Source organism: Eretmochelys imbricata, chromosome 11 (genome assembly GCF_965152235.1).
Source record: "Eretmochelys imbricata isolate rEreImb1 chromosome 11, rEreImb1.hap1, whole genome shotgun sequence".
Classification (NCBI taxonomy): domain Eukaryota; kingdom Metazoa; phylum Chordata; order Testudines; family Cheloniidae; genus Eretmochelys; species Eretmochelys imbricata.
In genome coordinates this window covers 73,157,616-73,178,631 of record NC_135582.1, presented here as the reverse complement: position 1 = coordinate 73,178,631, position 21,016 = coordinate 73,157,616, and the positions used below count along the sequence as shown (strand labels likewise).

The 21,016-nt window shown below is 45.8% G+C and overlaps 1 protein-coding gene across 2 annotated transcripts in view; it reads right to left on the bottom strand.

Annotated features, from left to right (window-relative positions):
- Nucleotides 1-16,103, bottom strand: part of NDUFA10 (NADH:ubiquinone oxidoreductase subunit A10) — an 83,782-nt gene extending 67,679 nt beyond the window's left edge. For both annotated transcript variants that reach the window (XM_077829794.1, XM_077829795.1), the window contains exons 1-5: nucleotides 15,948-16,103; nucleotides 11,974-12,142; nucleotides 11,107-11,322; nucleotides 9,676-9,762; nucleotides 1,273-1,394 (exon numbers count right to left, since the gene is read on the bottom strand). In XM_077829794.1, coding sequence (XP_077685920.1) covers nucleotides 1,273-1,394; nucleotides 9,676-9,762; nucleotides 11,107-11,322; nucleotides 11,974-12,142; nucleotides 15,948-16,028 — 675 coding nt within the window. In that variant the 5' untranslated portion in view covers nucleotides 16,029-16,103. The remainder of the gene's footprint in view (nucleotides 1-1,272; nucleotides 1,395-9,675; nucleotides 9,763-11,106; nucleotides 11,323-11,973; nucleotides 12,143-15,947) is intronic.
- Nucleotides 16,104-21,016: the final 4,913 nt, after the last annotated feature.

Here is a 21,016-nt window from a genome sequence, read left to right as displayed (position 1 = left end):
TAGATTGTCGGGCTCAATGGGTAGTGATCAATGGCTCCATGTCTAGTTGGCAGCCGGTATCAAGTGGAGTGCCCCAAGGGTCGGTCCTTGGGCTGGTTTTGTTCAATAGCTTAATAAATGATCTGGAGGATGGTGTGGATTGCACCCTCAGCAAGTTTGCAGATGACACTAAACTGGGAGGAGAGGTAGATACGCTGGAGGGTAGGGATAGGATACAGAGGGACCTAGACTAATTAGACGATTGGGCCAAAAGAAATCTGATGAGGTTCAACAAGGACAAGTGCAGAGTCCTGCACTTAGGACGGAAGAATCCAATGCACTGCTACAGACTAGGGACCGAATGGCTCGGCAGTAGTTCTGCAGAAAAGGACCGAGGGGTTACAGTGGACGAGAAGCTGGATATGAGTCAACAGTGTGCCCTTGCTGCCAAGAAGGCCAATGGCATTTTTGGGATCTATATGGTGGGGCATTCCCAGCAGATCGAGGGACGTGATCATTCCCCTCTATTCGACATTGGTGCGGCCTCATCTGGAGTACTGTGTCCAGTTTTGGGCCCCACACTGCAAGAAGGATGTAGAAAAATTGGAAAACATCCAACGGAGGGCAACAAAAATGATTAGGGGACTGGAACACATGACTTATGAGGAGAGGCTGAGGGAACTGGGATTGTTTTGTCTGCGGAAGAGAGGAATGAGGGGGGATTTGATAGCTGCTTTCAACTACCTGAAAGGGGGTTCCAAAGAGGATGGATCTAGACTGTTCTCAGTGGTAGCTGATGACAGAACAAGGAGTAATGGTCTCAAGTTGCAGTGGGGGAGGTTTAGGTTGGATATTAGGAAAAACTTTTTCACTAGGAGAGTGGTGAAACACTGGAATGGGTTACCTAGGGAGGTGGTGGAATCTCCTTCCTTTGAGGTTTTTAAGGTCAGGCTTGACAAAGCCCTGGCTGGGATGATTTAGTTGGGGATTGGTCCTGCTTTGAGCAGGGGGTTGAACTAGATGACCTCCTGAGGTCCTTTCCAAACCTGCTATTCTTTTATTCTAATTGTATGCCAGGAAGACAGAACCTCACTGATGGGACTCTGAACATTTCTGAAGGTTTTCTTCACAAGAGGAAGAAACACAATTGAAAAAAAAACACTTAAGATTCTGGAGCACAATTCTGCAGCAGAGGGACAGACTAGGCAGCAAGTTCCTCAGCCGCATGATTCATGCACAAGGCCCTGATCATGACATTTTAACATAAAAAAGCAAGCTAACAGCTAGAATTACCTTTCCTTTCTCTTGGATCCTTTTCTGTACCTCTGAGACTGGTACATCAACATAGATCACCAAATGAGGTGGCAGAAATTCACAGATACTGATGCCCTTGACTTCATTATAATGATCAACACCTAAAAAACAAAAATAGAGCAGGGAATTCCTTAAATAGAAATACATAACCATCTGTATTTACCATGTATGTAATGAAGCTCAAGAACATACAGAAAAGAAACGATTTGATTTTGATCACCATCATCCCATCCACCAGGTAAATGATCAACACAGCCTCTTGAAAGAATTCTGTCAGCATTTGTAACTGCATTTCATTTTCAGAAGAGTCTGTCTGCCCAGTAGAAGTGTTTATGAAGTCTTACCTCTCTGCAAAGATTTCAGCTGGAATACACAGTTCAGGTTGCGTTTTTATCCCAAGCAAGGGGATTTAGCAAATTTAAAGCTGAAATAGCCTTACAGAAATAGAAAATAAGCAACAACCAACATTATAGGGTAGTTTACTTCCGACTTAAATGTCGCCAGATTCACTGAGGTCAATGTTATTAACAGGAAGTGCCTCAGCCCAACAAGCCACAAATCCCAGTTCCCTTTAATTATTTTGCATTAGCCATTTTGCCCCCTAACCCTCCCTCCTTTCATGAACTTGCAGAAAGGTGACCCTTCCCCCAACCTGCACAGGTAGGTTCTTATATAAACAGCAGAGGGCACTGGCAGAGGCAGCTGTAGAGACTGCCTGAAGGCTGCTACCTCCAATAGCCACAGTATGAGGAAAGCTGCACCCACTGACAACATGGCAGCAGGGCAAAGCGGGTTCTAGGGAGTCTAGGGAAGAAACGGAGGAATAACCACGTCACGTCACTTCACAAAAACCCCATCCTACCGCATCTTAAAGAAATCTGAGGGGAAGCGTGAGAGGCACATCTGCCCTCCCACAACACCCCCCACCCCCAACAGGGACATCTCGGAGGAAGGGAAATGTTGTCAGGGTGCCCAACATCTGAGTGCACTGAGCTGTGAGCTGTGTTTCCTCCCACTACAGTCCGTGGAGCCCCGACTCTCTACTGCAGTGGTTCTCAACTTATTACACATTGTTGGCTGCAGATGCAGCCCACAATTTGTTACTCAGGCCGCAGAGGCCAGCTAGCTACCCTGGAGCTTGCAGGGCCGGGCAGCTGCCTCAACCCCAACCCAGCTGTGCTGGGCGGTGGGACAGCCCGGCCCACTCTGTGCCAGGCAGCCGGGAACCTGGCGGACCCGAGCACGCGGGCCGGCCTTCAGCACACACCTGAGCTGGGCCACAACTTTGAGCTAATTGGGCGGCATGCAGTCCACGGGCAGCGGGTTGAGAACTGCTGCTCTACTGCTACTTTCCCAACAGCTCTGTGCTCTCTCATTGGGAAAGAAGTTAGACCGGGTGGTGATTACCCAGGTTAAGCACCTGATCTAGCTTAGTCCAGGTGTAAGCATTCCCACAATGAAGCCATACTATGCCCTCAAACTGTCTACACTTGCCCTTGCAGGTCTAGGGGCATAGCCCAGGGTTCTTTGTGCAGAGAAGCTTTAGGGTTCTTCCCCAGGCCATTGTGGGAGAATCTGAACTTTGCAAAGAACTGTGGGAAGGCACGGGAGAACTATCTACACTTGAATGATCTTGCCTGCATCCTTACAGCAAAATTGGTGGATTCCAGCCAGAGTTAAAGTGGAACCTGGGCTCTAACGCCCAGCCCCAGTCAAGTAAATTAGCCTGGGCTTAAAGCACCTCCAAACCTGTTTTTTTTCCTGCGTGGATGGTTGGGTGGAGGATGACTAGTTAAAACCCAGATTCAGCCTGCAGTAAAGAAAGACCCTCTGGGTATGTGTACACTGCAGTTAAACACCCGCGGCTGGCCTGGGTCAGCTGACTCGGGCTTATGGGGCTCAGGCTACAGCGCTGTTTAACTGCACTGCAGACGTTCAGGCTCGGGCTGGAGTCTGGGCTCTGGGAACCTCTCCCTTCACTCAAACCATGACCGAGGTCTTTGGGCACAAACAGAAATAACCATCCATGAACAGATTTCTATGCCAATCTTTTCTTCTGTAGTAGATTTTTCAACTGTAGCCCAGAATGCCTCCGTTAAATTCATCTTTAGTGCCGTTCCAATAAAGTCAGTGGAAATTAAGGGTGAATTTGGCTACATATATTTTATTGTGTTCTAAACCAAATAGTTGGAGATATTTCCAGTTTTGCAAGTTGATCTTTAGCACCATTGATACCCGTCTTTACTGGGATGTCCATATTTATGGTTAGTACAGTATTTCTTGTTTGAGGAGATCAGTATTGCTGGATGTTTCATAACAGATTAGTTGCTTCCTATAAAAGAAGATTTATGCACAAGGGTGTGTTCCTAAACAAGATATTATTGTTCTAAGTTCCTGAGCATGATCAACATGAGTCATTAGAGGAACACAGTGGGTTGTAACTAACTTTCTATTATAAGCCTTATTTTGACACACATCTTTCTTCACAAAATTCCTCCAAACAAATCCATTCAGCATGAAATTTCTCCTCTATGGTTGTGACACTAAGCACCACTTTATTCACACCCTACACGCTATTGTAATAATCTCTGTACATAATATGCCTTGTGTATTACCATTTTGTATCATGTATGTACATGGTGGGTATTAAGAGATATGGACACATGCAGGAATGATAACTAAAATATTTTTAAGACAGGTATGTAAGGGGAGTTGTTAAACGGGTCAATCCTAAGCAAAGGAACATGTGTTCCTCCTCAATTTTACGTATAAGCAGCAAACAAACATCAAACTAATGAGGGATGGAAGCAAACCTCACACTAGCAAGTGGGGGAGAAGACAACATGGCATCTACACCCAGCAGGAGAGAGAAGCTTGGTCTCAAAGAAGTCATTTCAAAGATTTACTGGTTTATAAAGACGGGGGCCGGAATCTCAAGTGGTAAGCAACTAAGTCAACTGATCGCATGCAACATTACTGTAGTGTAAGTGAACAAAGTGAGGTCTTCTCTCAAAGCAAATGCCACACTAGTGATTAATATCACTGTGGGTATGTCTACACTATGAAATTAGGTCGATTTTAAAGCAGTCGATTTTTAGAATTCGATTTTATACAGTCGATTGCATATGTCCACACTAAGCGCATTAAGTCGGCAGAGTGCATCCTCACTACTGTGGCTAGCATTGACTTACAGAGCTATCCCACAGTTCCCGCAGTCTGTGTCACCCACTGGAATTCTGGGTTAAGCTCCCAATGCCTGATGGGGCAAAAACATTGTCACGGGTGGTTTTGGGTACATGTCGTCAGTCACCCCCTCCCTCCATGAAAGCAACAGCAGACAATCGTTTCGTACCTTTTTTCCTGGTTTACCCATGCAGATGCCATACCACAGCAAGCATGGAGCTCACTCAGCTCACCGTCACCGCTGCTGTTGTGGGCAAGTCTACTGTGGGGGCTGCTGTGATCCAAGTAGCCAATGCAATCATTGACGTTCTGTTATCAAGGGTAATGACTCTGGGAAATGTGTGGGCCTTTTTAGATTGTAGGTGCATCATATTCCTGTCCTTTGTCACTGGTGAAGATATCTTGCAGCCATACATTCCAGTCCGGTCAGCGCTGTAACACCACATAGCACTTCTGTGGTTGACACATATAACGGCTCCAGGGCTCTTGCTCTTTTGCCTTGTCTGAGGTACCTTGCCCTTCCAGGACCTCCAAGTATTCGAGACACAAACACCTGCAGCAGCTGGCATTGCTACACAGCAGCAGCTCCTGGGTGCCTTCGCAGCAGACAGTGCAGCAGGACTGGTAGCCATCCTCGTTGGACATGTACCTTGACCGGGGGTTCTGGGAACGTCTTCCCTGCCCGGCTCCTAGCAACCTCCAGGGCATGGTGTATGGCTCCATCGCTTCCGCTGTAACTCTGCTCTCCTGCGAGCTGGAGGCTTCTGCCTCAGGCTGCTCTCCCAGCCGGCAGCACCGAGCAGTCGCACCTACCCCAGCCTACCCCTTGCTCCCATGGCTCGTGAAGCCTGGACAGTAGTAAGGAGCAGTTCAACTGTAGGCTGAGCAAGTGCAGAATGGTGGTAGAATGTGCCTTTGGACGTTTAAAGCTCGCTGGTGCTGATGGTCAGATCTGAGCACAATCAACATTCCCATTGTTATTGCTGCTTGCTGTGTGCTCCATAATATCTGTGAGAGTAAGAGGGAAATGTTTATGGCGGGGTGGGAGGTTGAGGCAATTCGCCTGCCTGCTGAATACGCGCAGCCAGACACAGGGGGATTAGAAGAGCACAGCAAGGTGCACTGCACATCAGAGAGATGTTTGAAAACCAGTTTCATGACGGGCCAGGCTTCGGTGTGACAGTTTGTGTGTTTCTCCTTGATACAAACTCGCCCCCTTTGTTGATTTTAATTCCCTGTAAGCCAACCACCCTCCCCGCTTCGAAATAAAGAAACTATTGTTTTGAAACCATGCATTCTTTCTTTATTACTTAAAAAAAAAAAAAAAAAAAAGAGATAATGGACAAGGTAGCCCAGGTGGGGCTTGGAAGGAGGGAAGGACAAGGCCACATTGCTTACTGTAGCCACACTGAAAATCAAACTGTTTGAATGAAAGCCATCTGTTGCTTGGGCCATCCTCTGGAGTGGAGTGGCGTGGCTGGGTGCCCAGAGCCTCCACCCCCCACGTTCTTGGGCGTCTGGGTGAGGAGGCTATGGAACATGGGGAGGAGGGTAGGCAGTTATACAGTTGATGCAGTGAGGATCTGTGCTCTTGTTGGCTTTCCTGCAGCTCCAACAAACACTTCATGTCCATTTGCTCCCCGAACAGACGCTTCATCATGTCCGTTTGCTTCCCCATTAGCGTCAGCATCGCATCCTGCCTCCGCTCTTCGCGCTCACTTAATTCTTTCCTGGCCTCTGCCACTGAATGCCTCCATGCATTAAGCTGTGCCCTATCAGTGCGGGAGGACAGCATGAGCTCGGAAAACATGTCATCATGAATGCGTTTTTTTTCCACCTTCTGATCTGCGATAACCTCAGGGATGGAGATGATAGGGGGAGTGTAGAAACATTCTACATTCTACGATTCTGGGGGGACTGCATGGTCACCTGTGCTGCTGAGTTCGCCACACTGACCAAACAGGAAATTAAATTCAAAAGTTCCCGGGGCTTTTCCTGTGTGCCTGGTTAGGGCATCGGAGTTCAAAGTGCTGTCCAGGGTGGTCACAATGGAGCACTCTGGGATAGCTCCTGGAGGCCAATACCGTCGATTTGTGTCTGCACTACCCCAAGTTCGACCCAGCAAGGTTGATTTTATTTCTACTCCCCTCATCAGGGAGGAGTACAGGAGTCGATTTTAAGATTCAAACACAGCTATTTAAGTATATAGAGCAGCGTTTCTCAAATGGGTTCCTGACCAAAAAGGGGATTGCCAGCCTATTGTGGGGGGTCACTTGTTGCCACCCTTACTTCTGTGCTACCTTCAGAGGTGGGCGGCGAGAGAGCGGTGGCTGCTGGCTGGGCACCCAGCTCTGAAGGCAGTGCCACCGCCAGCAGCGGAGCAGAAGGGTGGCAATACCATATCAATACTACTCTCCACTCTGCCTTCAGAGCTGGACGGCCAAAGAGTAGCTGCTGCTGGCCAGACACCCAACTCTGAAGGCAGTGCTGCCACCAGCAGCAGTGCAGAAGTAAAGGCAGCATATTGAACAGCTGCCAGGGTCTACAATGGATGCTCTGTCCCCCTCAAACTTGAAGAGTTATTCATTGCTGTGGGTAAAACATTCACAGTAAGTTTCCCCCCCTCGAAAGTTTCTCACACTTACACACACACACACCAGAATACATTCCGTGCCTCCCCGTTTGAGCGCCTCTGGTCTAGTACACAGACACTTTGGGGTGTGACCTGCACGCATGAGAACTATGATAGCAAAATATTGTGAGGCACTCAACATTACAGGTAAGAGGTGACAACTCTGCACTGGTCTGGACTGCATCCCACAATATGACAGTGGTCTCTTGCAACAGGTGATTTTGTTTTTAACTAAATCCGACATGAATGAGACAAGACATTTGAAACATACAGCGTAAGACAGACAAGGGGTTTTCACTTTCTGAAACATCACTTCAGAAACAAATTCCACACTGGTTTAAACAAATTCCAAACTGTACTTGATAAAAACAACCATGCAATAAGAACTGATTTTGGGGAAGGTTTGATGCTTCATTTCAGAGTCATTTCTACAGACTTCTGAATCTTTCAGTAGCCCAGGAGCTCCGCCTTGGAGCTTCTAAGGACCATTCTCAGCTAGTAGGAAATACTCCTACATGGCTCAAGAAGCTGCCTCATTCCTCATAGACTCAAACAAACTTGAAAACCGGAAGGGACCATCATGATCATCTAGTCTGACCTCCTGCACATTGTAGGCCACGGAAGCTCACCCACCCACTCCTGTAATAGACCCCTAACCTCTGGCTGAGTTATTGAAGTCCTCAAATCATGATTTAAAGACTTCAAGTGACAGAGAATTCACCATTTACATTACCTCCAAGTGACCCATGCTCCATAGGAAGGCGAAAACCCCTCAGGGTCTCTGCCAATCTGACCCAAGGGAAAATTCCTTCCCGACCCAAAACATGGCAATCAGTTAGACCCTGAGCATGTGGGATAAACCCACCACACACATCTGGGAAAGAATTCTCTGTAGTAACTCAGAGCCCTCCCCATCTAGTGTCCCATCACCAGCCGCTGGAGATATTTACTGTTAGTAGTCACAGATTGCCTACAATGAGCATGTATGCAGTTTCATCATACCATCCCCTCCATACACTGATCAAGCTCAGTCTTGACACCAGTTAGGTTTTTTGCCTTCACTGCTCCCCTTGAAAGGCTGTTCCAGAACTTGACTCCTCCGATGTTGAGAAACCATCTAATTTCAAGACTAAACTTGTTAATGGCCAGTTTATAGCCATTTGTTCTTGCGTCCACATTGGTGCTTAACTTAAATAACTCCTCTCCCTCCCTAGTTTTTATCCCTCTGATGTATTTACAGAGAGCAATCATATCTCCCCTCAGCCTTCGTTTGGTTAGGCTAAACAAACCAAGCTCTAAGTCTCCTCTAATAAGGCAGGTTTTCCAGTCCTCAGATCATCCTAGTAGCCTTTTCTGTACCTGTTCCTGTCTGAATTCATCTTTCTTACACACAATATTCCAGCTGAAGTCTCACTAGTGTCTTGTATAACGTTACTGATAGTTCCCGGTCTCTACTGATAATAGCACACCTGATGCATCCTAGCACTGCATTAGCCTTTTTCACAGCTGAATCACATTGGTGGCTCATAGTCACCCTGTGATCAACCAATACATCCAGGTCTCTCTCCTCTTCTGTCACTTCCAACTGATAAATCCCCCATTTTATAGCAAAAATTCTTCTTGTTAGTTCAACTTCTGAGTTGAAGCATCTCAATAATTCCATCAGGAGCAGGGAAGGCAGGCACCAAATGCAGCATGGTCAAGTGCACTGAGCAGAGAGCTGGAAGCCAGAAACTCCTGAGTTTTATTCCCAGCTGTGCGACAGTGTGGATTTAATAATATTGCATTGTATCTTTCTCCTGCCTGCTGATCACCAAGTTAGCTCTTTCTCCTAATCTACCCCTTTCCCTTTCAGATTTACTCAGGGACTATTTCCATAGCAATAGGTTATGATTTCATGAAAGAAAAAAAAAGTAGGGTATCACTGAATCCAGGCAAGACTAAGGGAATAACCACAGCAGAACTGTCCCCTATATGCACTCAGATGTTGTGATAAGAAGTGTGAAAGGAAACATAGAAGAACATCACACCACAGATTAAGAGGCTTGGGTAATCACTAAAAGACTGTAGAAGCAACTTCATTTGATTTGTTAAGAATACCTTTAAACACTCTCACAAGATGGCTTGCCCTTTAAGTGGAATTGGGCATAGCCCGAATCAGCTGTCTCCCAGCTGGTGTTATGTGGCCAGAGATCAGGTAAATAGCTTGAAGATCACCTGGTCCTCGTAAGAGGCAGCAAAAGCACAATTAGGGGGAGAGTTGCAAGGAACAGGAGAGCTTCTGCAGATGTTCCCGAATCAGGGAAAAGAACATAATTGATAGGAAGAACTTGTGTTCAACCATTTTAATGTTAAAGAAATAAAATTGAAGCACGGAACAAAAGGGACTGGAATCCTGCAGCTAGAGAGTTCCTTGGCGTACAGGTCAGTAGCATGGCCCACTGGCTAAATGACACCTTCAGACATTAAGGATTCAGACTTGCTGCCTTTCCATCTGTTTACATGGCCACCATATTCCTCACAGACAGTGTTACAAATTAAGTTTCTTTTTGCAGATAGGAACTTACATCTTTTGTGGATATAGCCTTGTTGAAACATCGCCTCCATGAACACAAAGTCGCTGTAGACGGAGCGTTCCATCACTACACCTTGTCCTATGATTACAAACAGGTTCTAATCATGAAAGGCTCAATAAAACTACGCTGCAACAACATGTCAAGTCATATCTATTAGATAATAAGCAACAGTCAGGCTCTTGTGATTACATCATCTTGGAACACACTCTTCTCTAACCAAGTTAACATACCAAAAGAGTAAAGATTTCACCCCTCAACATAATACCAGGCATAGTTCAAACGAACATACATCTCTAACACTACTGAACATACGTATTGATCGACTCTATTAAGGTTTTTATACCACACCTATCACCATGATATCCAAATGCCTTCCAGTGATGCAATAAGCAATACATCATGAGGAGACCCCCATCTGAAATGCAGTTTGTTAAAGTGAAGGCAAGGATATTATTGTTCCTCCTTATAGGAAAGTGCTCTCGTATCTCAGATACGCAAAGGGCACTTAGATACATGTATTTAGCAGGTGAAAGATGGCTGAGTTAATGCTGCTGCTGGAACCTTAAAGTATAGTTAGGGTAAAAAAGTGGCTATAGAAATAGCAACTTCTTACCTAACCAATCCATACCTCTCATTCACTTACTTTACACTGATTACAGTAAGATTGTTAATTTTTATCTATGTTAATGAGGCAAATCTGATACAGCTACTGAAAAGATTTTTTAGATTTTTTTCTGGCTTACACATCATCACAGAATCTGTATTCTTGCTGATGTGTGAGCCAGAAACACCACAGCTTAACTTTCAGGTTCCAGGTCAAGCTTGCAGGACTGGATGTTAGAAAAATCACTTTTTTTGCCCCCTAAGCTTCCAGATCAATTCTGCTTAGTCACAGAGTGGCCACAGGTATGGGGCCTTACAAGGCAATGTGCATTTTTATCCTGCAAGATGACTATACAATTTGAGTTATGTATTTTTCTACTTTGATTTTAACTGTGCCACCTTAATTATTATATTCAAAAAGCCATATTAACATTTCTAAGTGCAGTTTCCTCTGGAAAATTCTGCCAAGCTGACCTGACAATTACCAATGTAACTCTGCCCTCCCTCTGAAAGAACTAATGAAGCTCACCATCACAGTGTGATGCCTTTTAGACAGGTATAATCAAAAACAACATAGAAAAACATTATTCAGAATATACATTAACAATAGAACTGTTATTTTGTTTTTTAATAATTCGGAAGGTTTCTCATTTTTAAACACTACTTTATAAAAAGGACTATTCAAAAAACTAATGGAATAACGAGATTTTATATTTTAAAATACAGCTATGGGGGGTAGCCGAACTGTTAAAGGCAGCTTAATCATTTTAACAACTCTAGAACCCAAATTCACCAATTAATTTTGAAACCAAACTTAACCTGTAGACAGGAGGAGCTCCAGTGCGTCAGAATACTGTAAAACACGGTTACTGTACAACCAGGCTTGTAGGCGATATGAATTTCCATCAGGACATTTAGGATCATTGTAAAATTTCTCTAGACTACAATGGCCATTAAATTTCTCATCAAGTAGTGTTCCATCTCCTGTGACACTGTCCAAATAATGGACATCTGCTTCTGGGAAATACTGCATACCTGAGACAAAGAGGAATCAAGATCATAAAATTGTTTGGTTTAAACTGGACATTTCCTATTCATTTTAGTTAATTTTAAAACTGTAGTTTAAAGTGAAATTATTTTATTTACAAGCATGCATAACTCATCTCCACAAGTTCTGAGCAAAATATTACTACACAATGTTCTCCAATGAATTTCACCATGCCATCATGATTAGAGATGCACAACCAAGTTAAAAACTACATCTTTCAATTTCTTCTTCCTTCTTCAAAATGGCTTCTAAACTGTTGTTCTGAGCAGCCACTTCCCTCTCCAAAGTTCTTATAACCCCACTCTGTTGCTGCAAGAACATTTTTACTGCAGTGTAACCTAGGACAACCTACTGAGAAAACTCCCACTAACTTCATTAGGGCCAGGATTTCTTCCATCAACACCCCTACAACTGCCCACACATTTGGAAAACGTGACATCCAGAAATCCCAGTTTGCTATATATTTGGTATTCTCGTTGCTGGTCAAACCACTATATTAACCATGGCAGCAAAGAACTATTTGAGCCACCCCAAATCACTGATACTTGATGAATCAGTGCCTTTGCTTGTACAAGGATTGCAATAATGTGTTATGTTCCATAAAATATTATAGAGGACATAAAAAGAATCAGCCATACCTAGCTTTTCTGCTATTTGTTGTGCAAGTTTGCCCTTCCCAGAAGATAAATTGCCATCCACAGTAAAGATTTTGCTGTATTTATTGAACTTTTTAGTAGATCTCTCTCCCAGCATATAAGCCAACCAGCCATACCGCAACTTCTGCTGAGAGCTCACGTGAATTTTTGCCTGCAAGAAAACACAACCACCAAACTAATGAATTCAAGTTGTTGATTTTAACATAATATTAATACAATGACCTAGAGGCCCCAATCAGGATCAATGCCTACATTAGTGTGTATAGCGCCTAACACAATTCAAGGCATCATTGGAGAGTTTACAGTTTTAGGACCTGACCTTGTAATCAGATCCATGAGAGTACAACCATATGCCCTGCAGATCTGATTGTAGAATCAGGATCTATGAAATGATTAAATTTGTTTAACTGTAGCGTAACCCAGGAAGTGAAGAAAATAGTATTTAATAGAAATCACAGATGATTTAAAGTGATTCAATATGTTACCACAAAATAGAACTTGGCCAGAAGGATTGATATCCCTGGTCTAAAAAGTGCCAAAGATCTTTAATGACTTATTTTAAGGGACAATTAATTCACTAATAATTTTATACATATCTATATCCACTACTCAGTTTAAGGCCAGAAGAGACCATCCTGATCATCTTGACGGATCTTCTGCTTACCAGACCATAGAATCTCACACAGTAATTTCTGCATCTGTTGAGCCAGAGCATATATTTCAGAAATATATACAAATTTGTTTTAAAGATTTCAAGCAACAGAGAAACCACCACATCCCTAGATAAGCTGTTCTAATGGTCAATTTGCTCCCAATTTCTACTCCAAAATTGTCAAGCTCCAACTTCCAACCACTGGATCACCTTATGTGCCTTTTTCTGCTAGATTAAAGGGCCATCTATTAACAAAAATTGCTTCTCCGTGTTCATACCAGCAGAAAATGATCAAGTCACCTCTTGACCTTCCTTTGGCTAAACTAAATACAATGAGAGACTAAGGAAACTCAATCTAAGGCAGTGTTCCAGATTTCTAATGATTCTTGGAGTGCTTGTCTGAACCCATTCCAATCTTTCCAATTCCCTTTTGAAGTGTGGACATCAAGACTGGACACAGCATTCTAGTAATGCTCTCATTGGTACTACATACAGAGGTAATACCTAGAGCCATGGAAATCTATGGGTATCCACTTTATATCTGGTTTCAGAGTAACAGCCGTGTTAGTCTGTATTCGCAAAAAGAAAAGGAGTACTTGTGGCACCTTAGAGACTAACCAGTTTATTTGAGCATGAGCTTTCGTGAGCTACAGCTCACTTCATCAGATACATACCGTGGAAACTGCAGCAGACTTTATATATACACAGAGAATATGAAACAATACCTCCTCCCACCCCACTGTCCTGCTGGCAGGACAGTGGGGTGGGAGGAGGTATTGTTTCATATTCTCTGTGTATATATAAAGTCTGCTGCAGTTTCCACGGTATGTATCTGATGAAGTGAGCTGTAGCTCACGAAAGCTCATGCTCAAATAAACTGGTTAGTCTCTAAGGTGCCACAAGTACTCCTTTTCTTCTCTTTTCACTTTATATCTGTGGACCATTTCTGTGGATAACAGCATGGATGTGAATACAAATTTTGTATCCGCGCAGGGCTCTGACGGTAAGAGCCGGGCAAGCAGTTAGGAGGAACTGCGGCAAAGGGACATTAGTTGGGGGGTCTGCTTGAGCCCCATGCCCAGGGCAGGTGGAGCGGTCCGCCATGGGTCCCCACAGCTCCCCGCCCGGCAATTACTGTGGCCGGGCCGTGACTCAGAGTCCCCCCTCCCCACCGCCGGAGCAGGGAAAGCTGTGCTAGCAGCTGTGGGGAATCTGGGTTCCTCCACCTGCCCTGGGTGGAGGAGATGGGGGTCAGGGACATTGGGTGGCAGAGGGTCCGCAACTCTGCGTGGGCTCCTTAAAGCTGCCCGCAGCTCTCCCCGACTGGGCTCCGGCTGGGGGGATGCCTGGGAGCCTCAGCCCAGCCCCCAGTGTTGAGCCCTGCAAATCCGCAGATATCCGCAAAAATTATTTGCGGATAGCAGATTGGATGCGGATACACATTTGTGTATCCGCGTAGGGCTCTAGTAATACCAGTTCCATATTCCCACTTGCTATTCCCCTGTTTATATATCAAAGGATCATCTTTACCAAGCTACAGAACATCACTGGGAGCTCTTGTTCAATTGGTTATCTACCATGACCCATAAGTACTTTTCAGAATCAATGCATTCCAGGATACAGTATCCTTTATCTTGTAAGTGTGACTTATACTTTTTGTTTCTAGTGGTCAAACACTTCATATGACTGTTCTAAAACATGTGTTCTTCAATTGATCCCTTTTCCAATGAATCTAGATTACTCTGTATAACTGACCCAGTCCCCATCATTATTTACCACTCGACCAATAAGAACAACATCTGCAAACTTTACCAACAATGATTTTAAATTTCTCCCAGGCCACTAACAAAAGCTTCAGCGGGACCTGCTAAAAATACCTCCACTGGATGATGATTCCCCACATACAATTATTTTGTGATTGGTCAGTTAACCAGTTTCCAATCCACGTAACATGAGCTACATTGCTATGCGAGTGCTATGTAAGCAATCATATTCTATGCAACAGCATGTCCACTTTTAGAGATTTACAATTAAACTGAAGGGATCAGCCTGCACAGTCTCATAATGTCCATTCCGAACAGCTTTCCCCCCCTATAGAGGTAAGTAAAACATCACTAGTTTTTTCATCATCATCAAAAAGAATCGGCAAGAAGATTGTGTATTTAGACTGGTAAAAATGAACTACATTTTTGCAAGACTGAGCTCTTAAATGTAGAGTTCAGGCTACTCTCAAACAATAAAGAAAATAAACAGCGCTTTACTAATCTATAGTAGCCTCCACCCAAAGCTTTCTAAGTGCCTTCTAAATATGGGTGAATCAAGCCTCAAGTCTTTGGAAGAGTACTGTAGTAGTATATCAGGGACTCCATTGTACAGAAAAAAAAATGTGCTGGAGTGCTGAAATAACTTGTGAAAGGAAACCTGTGTCAGAACAAAGAGCAGAATGCTGATTTTCTGACTCCCAGCCCTGTGCCTTAATAACAAAACCATTCTTCCTGTCCAAGTGATCTGCTAATGATTACGTGTAACATGTAGCCAAATTGTTAGAAAACACAAGGAAGTCTTCAGATTTGTAATGAATTCCAGGTTAGAATATGAATTAAGTTCACCTAGATGTGTGCGTGCATAGATATATATACATAAATAAAATGTGGCTACCAAACATGAATTTTATAAAGAATCTTCATGTCACGTTTTTCACTCTGAACCCTTGCAAAAGGTCGAGTTGCATCACTTCTGTGGTACCCCGTCACTTGTGACAGCAAGATGCAGTACCGATCCAGTACTTCTCCCCAGGATTATTACTAAACACAGCTTGAGGTAACATTTGAAGGCCACAAGAAGTCATAGAATTTAAGGCCGAACGGACTAGTCCCACTTCCTGTAGATCACAGATCACCACCATGACCCAGCCCCTGCACATTAAACCCAGCCACCAAAATGAGACCTAAGCATTACAGGCTACACTAGACTATTACGTGCCACAGGCGGAGCGCAGCAGGGACCAAGCTGCACCAGTGCCCGAGGCCCCCCTCAATGGCAGGAATTTCTCCCCAGATGATCCTAGCAAGCGACCCACACCCCACGCTGCAGCGGAAGGTGGGAACCCGCCAAGGCCTCTGCCAGTCTCTCCTGGGGGAAACTCCCCCCCGCCCCGCAGGGGGACCGGTCAGACCCTGAGCACGGGAGCTGGCCCCGGCCTGCCAGGCGCTGCACAGCGCCCAGTCCCCCGGCCAGGGTCCGCCCTAGGGCGCGGAAGGCCACAAGCCCCCCGCTCCGTTCGGCCGGCGGGAGGCCGCCTCACCACTCGCAGGGCGCCGAGCCCCGGGCGGCCCCGAACGGCCGCAGCCCCCGGGCGGGCGAGCTTCCCCAGCCGCAAGGACATCGCGGACCCAGCACAGCAGCGGGAGGACGCCCTTCCGCTGAGACCGACACGACGCCACCAGCAGGAGGACCCTCAAGGGGGGCCTAACCGGCCGCCCGCGCGGAGATGACGTCAGAGGACCCGGTGCATAGGTAACTGCGGCGAGCGCCTGAGTGGAGTAGGCGAGTTGCCTGCTCTCAGTCCCTGCTCTGCTTGGTTCCTCTCTCCTGAGCAGCCCCTCGCCGCCACGAGGAGTGCCCCGTTCGGCCGGGCGTGGGGAGCTCCGGGCCTCACGGCGCCACCCGGGAGCCCGTGCCCGAGCATGGCCCCTCTCTGCGGGCTGGAAGGGTGACCCAGGCCCTCAGAGGCCCAGGTTCAAGTCCCTGCTTTGCCACAGATTCCCCCTGTGACCTTGGCCAAAGCACCAGTCTCTCTGTGCCTCAGTTTCCCCAAGTGCCCTGTGGGGACAGCGGCATTGTTGCCCTGCCTCATGGGGGGAGGCAATGATTCAAAAGCAGGGAGGGCTCAGCTGCTACGCTGCTGGGGGCTGGATAAAGCACCTGTGGGACGGGGTGTAATGATCGCCATGCACTCCCTAGGTCACTGCAGGAGAGATGAGCAACCCACTTCACTTGCCAGCGAGGGGTAGCTCAGCTGTAGGGCCACCCGTTATTTGTTAGCCCTGAGGACATGCATGGCTCTGCACATAACAAAGGGAAAATAAGGGCCCTGCCATGTCTTTAGAGAGCTTACTTGCTATCGCCACTGTCCTGCAATCAGCTCCATAGGGGAGCCCCCCGGACCCACCCCGTTACCGTTTGAAATAAGTGGTGGTCTGCATGAGTACAGGTGTCTGCCTGCCCATTGCTCTAGGCAGCTGTAACCAATGTTAATTCCCAAACTGTCTTCACTGTTTAACATTTAAAGTGCAGACAGACTACCCCAAACAACGCAGACACCTTGCATACAGTATTAAAGAAAAATAAAGCTATGGCAATCACCATAGGTTAAGTATTCAAGTCTGACACCATACTTAATACATTCAACTCACTGGGGGGGGGGGTTTGGTGTGACAAGCTACACAAGGATTGGTTTCAGAGTAACAGCCGTGTTAGTCTGTATTCACAAAAAGAAAAGGAGTACTTGTGGCACTTTAGAGACTAACCAGTTTATCTGAGCATAAGCTTTCGTGAGCTACAGCTCACTTCATCGGATGCATACTGTGGAAACTGCAGAAGACATTATATACACAGAGACCATGAAACAATACCTCCTCCCACCCCACTCTCCTGCTGGTAATAGCTTATCTAAAGTGATCACTCTCCTTACAATGTACATGATAATCAAGGAGGGCCATTTCCAGCACAAATCCAGGTTTTCTCAACCCCCCCACCCCCATACACACACAAACTCACTCTCCTGCTGGTAACAGCCCATCCAAAGCGACCACTCTCCCCACAATGTGCATGATAATCAAGGTGGGCCATTTCCAGCACAAATCCAGGTTTTCTCAACCCCCCACCACCACACACACAAACTCACTCTCCTGCTGGTAATAGCTCATCCAAACTGACCACTCTCCTTACAATCTGTATGATAATCAAGGTGGGCCATTTCCAGCATAAATCCAAGTTTAACCAGAACGTCTGAGGGGAGCGGGGTAGGAAAAAACAAGGGGAAATAGGCTACCTTGCATAATGACTTAGCCACTCCCAGTCTCTATTTAAGCCTAAATTAATAGTATCCAATTTGCAAATGAATTCCAATTCAGCAGTTTCTCGCTGGAGTCTGGATTTGAAGTTTTTTTGTTGTAAGATAGCGACCTTCATGTCTGTAATTGCGTGACCAGAGAGATTGAAGTGTTCTCTGACTGGTTTAGGCAAGGATTGCCAGACAGTAAAAAGAAACATGTCAGGTTATCTGTCAGAGGTAGATACAATCAACACAGGACAGAGCTACGTGCCCATTTCTTTATCATTACTGTCCATTCCTGTTCTGGTGGCAAGTTTCTGCACAGTGTGATGCCATCTTTGCCATGTATCTCCTGTTTCCTAGGATTAGGCACAGGTTTTCCCACCAAGGTGTGGACTGGTTGTGTACCCACATACTTGTATTGTAGCATTTAGTGTTGTAAATAAGGGAAGATACAGTGGAAAGTATACATAGTTCTTATCTTTTTTGGGGGGACCCTGCATGCGGGGGCATGCACAGGAATAAAAATTTGGCCACTTTTGGAGGGGCACTTTCTGGGCCCCCCACTTCCAGAGGAGCTGGCTCTCCTCTCTCCTGTCTCCCCCTCCCCCCCATTCCCAGAAGACCTGTCTCACCCCCCCGCAGCTAGAGAACATGGTTCTCCCCAGGCCTAGAAACTGTCATCCCCCAGCCCGGCCCCTGAGGCGCTTGCTCGCCCCAGAAGAGTTCTGTGCCCCCACTGATTGGCGAGGCCTGTACACTTGTTTGACTTGCTTGCGCACACCCCTGTCTGCATTCACACTTGCCAGAGTCCTTTTTTGTCTTTAGGGGCACAAACAGCTGTGAACTATACAGGAAAGGGCTGAACATTACAGAGCACATGGTTTTGGGAAAATCTGAGATTGGGACTGTGTTGGGCTCACCTTGCTGGTTGTAACCAAGGCTGGAGGAAGCCAGAGTGGGGCTGTAGACAGGTTGCTTTGGTCAGAGCTGCTGAACCAGGGCCATCTAAGCCCTCAGACACTTCAAGGTGTGACTTGCATGTTTGCAGGTTGGTTGGGAGCATCCCAGGTTGGGAGCTATAGCAGCAAAGCTTCGTGAGGCACTCAGGTTTGCAAGGCAAGTGGTGACACAACCCTTCGCTGTTCTGGATTGCCCTCCAAACCCTGTCACACTCTCTGAAAATGGAACTAAATGGGAACTCAAGGGGAGTGGGGAGTTTATAAATAAGAGGAGTTGGAGCCAGATGACAGGGCTCAGCAGTGGAGCAGTGTGAGAAGCAAAAGGGCCTGCTGTAACTATTGTGTTCCAGTGACTTTTGTTGGATTTTGACTTTCTCCCCAACTTAGAAATATCTATATTTGCAAGTGTTGCTGTATAATGGAGCTTCAGGAAGAGAAATTATAATGATATAATATTATATATATGACAGGTTTCAGAAAAACAGCCGTGTTAGTCTGTATTCGCAAAAAGAAAAGGAGTACTTGTGGCACCTTAGAAACTAACCAATTTATTTGAGCATAAGCTTATAAGGTGCCACAAGTACTCCTTTTCTTATTATATATATGGTACTATGCCCTGGACACTGGGCTTTGCATGAACAGGTCTACCAATGCTAATGTTTGCAGTGTTGACATAGCCATGTTGGTCCCAGAATATGAGAGACAAGGTAGGTGAGGTAATATATTTTACTGGATCAACTTCTGTTGGGCCTCACCTTCCTTGTCTCTATCAGAGATAATGTAAATCTTGGTAATATTATGTATTGTTGTGACATTATTGACATGAACTCTGACCGTATAGATCATTGTTGCAACCACTGTTATATATTTTCAGAGAATATTGTACAAAGGTTGTCATGTAAGGTGTCTATGAAGAGGTTATGATTTGCTGATTATAATTCTGCTATCTGTATGTGTGTACCATTTTTGTAGTTGAAGTTATGAATATTGGCCATGTACTTGTATCTCAATGTGTTTGATTCTAAATAGCATTAGTGAAGCATTTGGTCAGCTTCTTGAGAAAGGAATTTGCAAAGTAAGTGCCCAATCAAGAAACACTTAACTGACAATGAATTTTGGGAAATCCCAATCCACATCTGAGCTTTCCTGGGAACATTCAAACTAACATGTAAACAATGGCGTCGGGCTGTCGGCCTACAAACTGAGTCATGCATGGACATGTGACTTGGCCGTGTAACTCCAGACTCCATCTTGCTGCTGTGATTTTCCACAGGAAGAACAAAGGGGTTTCCTTCCATGGGCAGAGAATATAAAAGGCCCTGGAAACCATAGGTGCCGACTCCTTGGGTACTCTGGGGATGGAGCACCCACGGGGAAAAATTGGTGGGTGCTCTGCACGCACCAGCAGCTCCCCAACCTGCCCCAGCTCACCTCTGCCTCTGCTCCACCTCCGCCACCTCCCCTGAGCGCGCCACTGCGTCCTGCTTCTCCCCCTCCCTCCCTTCCTCCCTCCCTCCCTCGCAGCGCTTGCGCCGGGAAACAGCCGTTTCATGTGGCAAGCGCTGGGAGGGAGGGGGGAGGAGGAGGAATGCAGCACGCTCGGGGCTGGGGCAGGGATTTGGGGAGGGGTCCAATAGGGGCAGGGAGGAGGCGGAGTCAGGGCAGGGGCGGAGGGCGCAAGCTGAAAAGTTGGCACCTGTGCTGGAAACCCCTCCATCTTGTCTTCAATCCTGCTTCTTATTTTTGGAGGAACCTTGCTACAAACTAAAGCACTGAACAAAGGACTGAATGACCCATCACAGCTGTGGGTGTACTCCAGAGACTTAATTTGAACCTGCAGTTTATTCCATCAATGCTACAAGCCTGAACCAAGAACTTCACCATTACTGTATGTAATTGATTCCATGTAACCAATTCTAGCTCTCATCTGTATCTTTTTCCTTTTATGAATAAACCTTTAGATTTTAGATTCTAAAGGATTGGCAACAGTGTGATTTGTGGGTAAGATCTGACTTGTATATTGACCTGGGTCTGGGGCTTGGTCCTTTGGGATCGGGAGATCCTTTTTTCTTTTACTGGGGTATTGGTTTTCATAACCATTCGTCCCTGTAACGAGTGGCACTTGTGGTGATACTGGGAAACTGGAGCGTCTAAGGGAATTGCTTGTATGACTTACGGTTAGCCAGGGGGGTAAAACTAAAGTCATCTCTGTTTGGCTGGTTTGGTGTGCCTTAGAGGTGGAGAACCACCAGCCTGGGGCTGTGACTGCCCTGCTCTAAGCAATTTGTCCTGAATTGATACTCTCAGTTGTGTCCCACCAAAGGATGCATGGTTGCAACTGTATAATCCTTCTAA